We start from the raw sequence: 7,500 nt of genomic DNA, 5'->3' as shown, positions 1-7,500 counted from the left end.
AAGCCGGTAATTAGTGACGTGTTTTGCCACCACCAGCAGCGAGGAGGGCATTCGTCGGGACAGCCTGTTGGCGGTGCGTCGCGCGGACGAGCAGGACTCGGTAATTCACCGGGGACCGAATGAGGGGCTGAGCTGAAAAAGAGAAAAGGGGAAGAGGATGACAAAGCCCTCAATGCGGCGCCCAGCGGAGGACACATCTACCGGACGATCTGCCGTTTGCGGTTAAAGAAATCCTCCGCCAGGTAGGTGTTTTTCTAGCCCCCACCCCTCTCCGTCATAGTACCGGTTTGAACGGTGTGTGTGTGTGTGTGTGTGTGTGTGTGTGTGTGTGTGTGTGTGTGTGTGTGTGTGTGTGTGTGTGTGTGTGTGTGTGTGTGTGTGTGTGTGTGTGTGTGTGTGTGTGTGTGTGTGTGTGTGTGTGTGTGTGTGTAGGGTGGGGGGTGAAGGCCACGGGGTAACGTCTCTGATGCGCAACACCTTCTCTGTATTGTTGTGATCTGCGAGCCGGTGTGTGTCCGGTGCTATTCATCAGGTCGGTGTGGTGGTCGGTTTGGTGGTCGGTGTGATGGTCGCTGTGGCGGTGAGGTCATTCCACCTTACAACCTGTGCGAGTGCTGCTGATTGTCCTCAAAAAGCCAATGGGGGTTCTTTTTTATTAGACAAAGGACTAAATGCGCTCAAAGAAATATAGGATCATTAATTCCAAACGCGTGCTTCATGACCAAAGAGCATTTCGCTGTTTATTCAGGGGCTGTCTTTTTTTTATTAATATTTCCTTCTACTGCGCGCGTTTTTTCCCCCTCAGATGACGCTCCGCCGCCTCTAATGGGTGAGACCCGGTATAGGAGGCGGTGCTGTGACCGGGGAAAGTGGACTTGTTCCCCGCCTTGCCGTGGACACTAGTCGGCGGGGTCGTCGCCCCTCTGACCGTCCTCCGACCGTGTGACTAGAGATCGGTGCTCCCCGATGCGGCCGGACCCTGATGGTCGGCGTTCCCGGGCTGTCCGGTCGACGGTGGGAGAGGCTCGAGCCGCGGCCGCGCGCTAGGATGCTGCGCCAGGTGTTGCAGGCGGGCCTGGGGGGCTCCTTCCACGCGCTGGGTCGCTTCGTCGCGAGCCACCCGGTGTTCTTCGCCTCCGCGCCCATGCTGCTCTCCATCTTGCTCGGCGCGAGCTTCAGCCGGTACCGCGTGGAGGAGAACGTCGAGTACCTGCTCGCGCCGAAGCACAGCCTGGCGAAGATCGAGGGCAACCTCGTGGAGAGCCTGTTCCCCGTGAACCGCTCCAAGCACGCGCTTTACTCCGACCTGCAGACCCCCGGCCGCTACGGACGCGTCATCGTCACCGCGCGCAAAGGCAGCGTGCTGGATCCGGTGCACCTGGACACCATACTGACGGTGACGCACGCACACGCATGCATGCACGCACAACGCACATGACACGGAGAACGCCAAGAGACAATCTCAAGTGAACTAAAGAAAATCTATAGTTTATCAAATAAGAAATCTCAAGTTGTGAGGAAAGCACCACAGGGTCATAATCTAAAAGTTCTCAACAATCATTACAGCGTGCGATAATTACAAAGAATGTAATCACAAAGAGGTCCTCGCTATGCCTGACATTGTGATGGTTATTATTCAGACAGCCCGCAGCAATCACTCAATAGACCCAATTCGAGTATTGTCACTCTAATCAGATTATACAGAAAACTCTCGTCCAAAGTCCCCGCATTCCATGGCCCATCTCTCTTGTGTGTGTGTGTGTGTGTGTGTGTGTGTGTGTGTGTGTGTGTGTGTGTGTGTGTGTGTGTGTGTGTGTGTGTGTGTGTGTGTGTGTGTGTGTTTAGAAATAGTGACCTACTTTACCTTTGCAGACTTGTGCACTAGTCTTGTTCCCGAAAGGATAGTTGCAAGAGTGAGAGTTGACAGAGTAGCATTGACTGGGCTGCTCCAGTCACAGCCTATTATAAAGCGTGCTCAACAAGGCCTTCCCCAAGGTGGTCCACAGAACCAGGCCTGAGGGCGGAGCCAGAGTGACATCACAGTGACATCACGTGTCACCGGAATCAGGGTCACATCAGTGTTGACCTCAGAGTGACCTCTTTGTTGACATCCGTTGTAAATCAATGTTGACATCAGCCTGATCTCAGAGTGACAATAGAGTTGAAATGGAAATGAATTCCGTTTGACATCACAGTGACGCCGGTATGACATCAGTGTTTCCATCGTTGTCGACATCAGATTGACATCACGGTGAAATCTGTGTTGACATCATGGCTGACACATTGTGACATCGTGTGACATCACCGTGGCATCACAGCGAAATCAGGGTGACAGTGTAAAGGTTTGACATAGCAAACTAGGGAAAAATACTTTACCGCTATTTACTTTATGACACACACACACACTTTTACAGTCAATGCGGCATTCTTAGGTGGGCTACTGCTTTGCTTGTTTTGCGCTGTGGCATCTGGACTGTTGCTTAGCAACCGTCACAGTGGATGCTGGCACTGTTGTCATCCCGCTATAGAAACACATACAGACCAAACACACTCACACATGCTCACAAACACACATGCACACACACACACACACACACACACACACACACACACACACACACATGCACACACATGCACACACACACATAGACCCACACACACACGAACACACACACACACACACAGACATGCACACAAATGCACACATGCACACACATGCACACACACACACATACAATAATAAATTCTGCACATGCAAACAGATATATAGACACACATGCATGCAGACGCACGTTTGCACAAATAGTGCAAACACAAACAAACACGCACCCCCTAGTGATGCCTCAAATCCATTTGTATCGGTACCTTTATACGTGGTTTTCCAGAATCAAAAGAATGAAATTGTAAAATGGATCATGGTGGTCCTTTGTATGTGTGTGTGTGTCTGCGTGTGTGTCTATGTGTGTGTGTGTGTGTGTGTGTGTGTGTGTGTGTGTGTGTGTGTGTGTGTGTGTGTGTGTAGCTTCACCGCCGGCTGTACCAGATGCAGGTCACGGTGCCGGCCAGCAGCGCCAGCAGCTTCAACTACTCCTTCTCCTCGCTCTGCCTGCCGGACGACAACAACGCCTGCATCATCGACGACATCATCCGCTCCATGCAGGGCATCCAGGCGGCCCGCGCCGCCAACCACACCCCGCCCCCGCTCAAGTACCCAATCACGCGGCTGGCAGACGGGCGGCAGGCCTACATCGGCCACCAGCTCGGGGGGGTGCAGGGCTGGGGCCCCATGGCCAAAGGGGACGGCGTGCGTTCGGCGCGCGCCCTCCAACTCACCTACTACCTCCAGGCGCACACCAGTTTGATGGACAAGGTGGCCGGCCAATGGGAGATGGCCTTCTGCGCGGAGCTGCAGCATTTCGGCGCGGCGCACCCCAAGCTGGGCCTGTACCCGTCCACGTCGTCGTCCCTGCGGACCGACTTCCAGCACTCCTCGGTGTTGGCGCGGCGCCCCCTGCTGATCAGCTTGGGGCTGTGCAGCGTCCTGGCGGTGCTGTGCTGCTCCATGAGGGACTGTGTGCGGGCCAAGCCCTGGCTGGGCCTGCTGGCGCTGCTGTCCATCACGCTGTCGGGACTCACCGCCGCGGGGATCCTCAACCTGACCGGGGCCACGTACAACTCCACCTACCTGGGCATCCCCTTCGTCATGCTGGGTAGGAAGTGTGTGAGCGCAGGGGGGGGGGGGGGGGGGGAGCGCGAGCGGAGGGGAGGGTTTGCCTTGAAGTTGGCTGGGGATTAGCGGGGGATTTCTCTGGGTTTATTGTGTCTGGATTGTTGCATTAAGTCCGGAGCAATTAGTCGATGAATGCTGGGTGATATTGTGGACCTGGAAGTTGGATTCTGCCGGCAACAGGGACGTAGGATGTGCTGGTTTTGCAGGTGTACACGTGTCTGTGCAGTTTAGGGTCTGGATAGCAAAGTTTGACTCCCAGCCGAAAGATTCTGGGTTTGAACCCCAACATCCATGGCCTACCTGTAGCCAGTTGGCCCCCTAAGCCCTACCGGTCCCTTACCCTGCATGCATAACACAGTCGGTTGCTTTGGATGAAAGAGTTGGGAAGTGACTGAATCGTTATTGTAAAAAGCTAGTACTTTTAGAGCAGTGGGCCTTTTTTCAAAGGGTCGACTATTTAAAGATTGTTTTTACAAAAAAAAGGAGTTGACCAATAGCCCGCGACTTTAACACCACACCCAGTTTACAGCGTAGCAAGCTCCCCTCCCTGCTGAATTCCCCTGGCAACTGCCCCCGATGCCTTTTTAAAGTGATCGAGTGTTTTGATTTGTGGAACTTCATTTAAAAGGCTCTACACATTTTTATATTTCCATCTATCCGAACGGAGCCATTTGTCACGCGAGCGAGAAAGGCCCTGACTCTATGGTGTGTGATGGATGGGACACATTTAGCACAGATGTGTTACAAGTCACACACCGCGGTAATATCGGTCTGAGGTTGTGAAAATACCACCAAGCAAAACCCACTCAAATATCAATAATGAACCACCAACGATAATCTGGCCCAAAGCCTCACATTTCTGTTGGACAATCGCCCAACATTTGTCACTGAATCTTAATTTCGTTAATGAATGACATCTTTAATCAAAGGCTATGATCTATTGTGCGCTATTGCACGTGCTACATTTTACTACTGCTAATGCTACTGCTACTGCTGCTATTGTTGCTGCTGCTAATGCTACTTATAGTAATTATACTGCTACTGCTACTTCTGCTAATGTTACTTCTACTGCTATTACTACTACTACTTCTAATGCTACTGCTACATCTAATGCTACTGCGACTGCTACTCTTGCTTATGCTGCTACTGCTATTACTCCTACTGTTTACTACTTCCACTACTCCTAGTCTAATATAGTCTTGTTTGATCTATTTTGGTCTTGTCTTGTCTGGTTTTATCTTGTCTACGCTTGTCTGGTCTGATATTTCCACTCTTCTTGTCTGGTCGGTTCTATTCTTGTCTGGTGTGGTTTGTTCTGTGATTGTCTAATCTGGTTTGGTCTCGTTTAGTCTGGTCTGGTCTGGTTTGATCTGCTCTATTCTGGTGTTGTCTAGTCTGGTGGGGTCTGGTTTGATCTGCTCCTTTCTGGTGTTGTCTTGTCTGGTCTGGTTGGGTCTGGTTTAATCTGCTCTGGTCTAACCTGGCCTGGTTTAATCTAATCTGGGCTAGTTGTGTCTGGTGTAGTCTGGTTTGAGCTACTCTATTCTGGTGTAGTCTAGTTTGGTCTGGTCTATTTTATTCTGGAATGTTTTTCTCTCGTCTAGTGTTGTCTGTTTCTGTATCGTGTTTTTCCAAAACACATTTTCAGGGGTTTGTCTTGTCAAATGTTATCACCATACCGGATTAAAGTCGAAACGCATTAACTCTATGAATGTGAATCCCTTTCAAAGTAATAGCGTGTGTAGTATCCTAGGATGTGTATAATCACACTCATTTAGCCTCTAGACTCGTAGCGTAATTACAGCCAAGCGAGGAGGAGGGACCAACACTGCTGCTTAAAATAACCAGGGAGGGAGGGAGAGAGAGAGAGAGAGGGAGAGAGAGAGAGAGAGAGAGAGAGAGAGAGAGAGAGAGAGAGAGAGAGAGAGAGAGAGAGAGGAGAGAGAGAGAGAGAGAGAGAGAGAGAGAGAGAGAGAGAGAGAGAGAGAGAGAGAGAGAGAGAGAGAGAGGGTTTAATAATGAGAGATAGAGGCAGAAATGGAAAAATAGGGAGATGGGGATGTGAATGAGGGACAGAGAGATAGTGTCTTGTATCAACAGCAGAACCAAACAAGGGAGCAGAGGGGTTTTGCTGTGATCCTCAGTGGCAGGCAGGTATAATAAGACTAGATAGAAGAGAGGGAGGTACCGTTATGCTAACGGAGGGAAGGAGGAGGATAAATGGAATCTCAAGGCTTCACGGCTCGGCAGACAGAGAGACAAAGAAGACACACACAGAGAGAGGGAACCGAATCAGAGCACGCTCTTTTCTCATACTGTAAAACAGCAATGAAAACACAACCACTTTCTCCTAATAGAAAGGGTGAAAGAAGGTCTTGCATACATGTTGATTGGGCATATGTATTCAATGAATTATTCTATAAAGCAAATCTTTTTACACATTTTTTATTATTATTTATTATTATTATTTTACTTAAACGATAAAAGGCAGAAGGATCTATAGTGGTGACTCTGAATATCTAGCTGTTATTTGCTGTGTGTGATCGTGTGAGTGTAAGAAAGAGTTGCATTGACTGGGCTGGCCAGATCCATTTCACAATCTGGCCATTTTGATATATTGAAGTCAAAAGAAGACATTCCGCAGGTTCCAAAGGATTCAAGTGTCATTTGACCTTGTTGTTAGTTTGTTCATGCATTCACAGGCATATGCACTTTCAAAAGGCACACGAAAAAAACAACGAAACAATTTCCTTAAACTAAACATAAATACACAATATTAGACTTCATCAAAGGACATCCCTTTTAATGGTGACAACCTAGGGCAGGAGAAAAACACTTTCCCTTCACATTGTGTTGTTTGCACGTCAGTCATTCATCAGATTCCATTCATCCATTTCATCGATTTGTATTTTGTGTACATTAAAAGGACACATGGGATATCGCATTATTTTCTCAAAGACGGGTATCTTTTCTGGTTGGGTCTGGTTTGAGTGTTTGTTTATAAATCAGCTTGGATTATGGGGGATGGAGTTCCTATGAGAACGAGCTTCTGGGTCCTAGTGCCGGTCTATAGGCCCTTCTGGCTTCTTTCAGAACCAGCAGCAGAATGCAATGTTTTTCTCAGTAGAGTGAAAACAAAACCGTAGCTGATCTTTCTCAGGGCATGTGAGGTTTTACCTTTTTTATCCAAACCCTCACACACATTAACCTCCCTCCGCTCCCTCCCCTCTCCCCATCCCCCCAATCGCAGGCCACGGGCTCTTCGGCTCCTTCGAGATGCTGTCGTCGTGGCGACGGACGCGGGAGGACCAGCACGTGAAGGACCGCGTGGCGGCCGTCTTCGAGGACGTGATGCTGCGCTTCTCGGGCTCCACCCTGCTGCACCTGACGGCGCTGGGCCTGGCCGCCTCGCCGCTCACCAACATGGAGGCCGTGCGCCTCTTCTGCCGCACGGCCTCGCTGGGCGTGGCCGTGGGCTACGTGTACACGCTGTCGTTGTACGGCTCCTGCCTGGTGTTCACCGGCTACCTCGAGACGGGCTACCGCCACGGCTGCTTCTGCCGCCGCGTGCCCAAGCCCGAGCGGCTGGACGCCAAGCCGGCCTGGTACCGCTGCCTCATGTACACGCGCTACGAGGAGGAGACGGCCGGCCCCCACGCCAGCCCGCCGCGCAGCTACGCGCACGACAACGCGCACGGCAACGCGCACGGCAACGCGCACGGGGACGCCGTGCACGGGAACGTCAACGTGCACGGGAATGTGAACGTGCA

The 7,500-nt window shown here is 50.8% G+C and overlaps 1 protein-coding gene across 1 annotated transcript in view; it reads left to right on the top strand.

The window, feature by feature from the left end:
• The window catches only part of ptchd1 (patched domain containing 1), a 7,904-nt gene that overhangs the window by 246 nt on the left and 158 nt on the right, over nucleotides 1–7,500 (top strand). Inside the window, exons 1-4 of the mRNA XM_060045743.1 lie at nucleotides 1–242; nucleotides 806–1,396; nucleotides 3,023–3,710; nucleotides 6,981–7,489. The exon at nucleotides 1–242 is cut by the window's left edge and continues 246 nt beyond it. Coding sequence (XP_059901726.1) covers nucleotides 983–1,396; nucleotides 3,023–3,710; nucleotides 6,981–7,489 — 1,611 coding nt within the window. The 5' untranslated portion in view covers nucleotides 1–242; nucleotides 806–982. The remainder of the gene's footprint in view (nucleotides 243–805; nucleotides 1,397–3,022; nucleotides 3,711–6,980; nucleotides 7,490–7,500) is intronic.

Source organism: Gadus macrocephalus, chromosome 23, assembly GCF_031168955.1.
Source record: "Gadus macrocephalus chromosome 23, ASM3116895v1".
Taxonomy (NCBI): Eukaryota; Metazoa; Chordata; class Actinopteri; order Gadiformes; family Gadidae; genus Gadus; species Gadus macrocephalus.
Note: the sequence above shows the minus strand (reverse complement) of the source record. Positions and strands in the feature narration are given on the sequence as shown.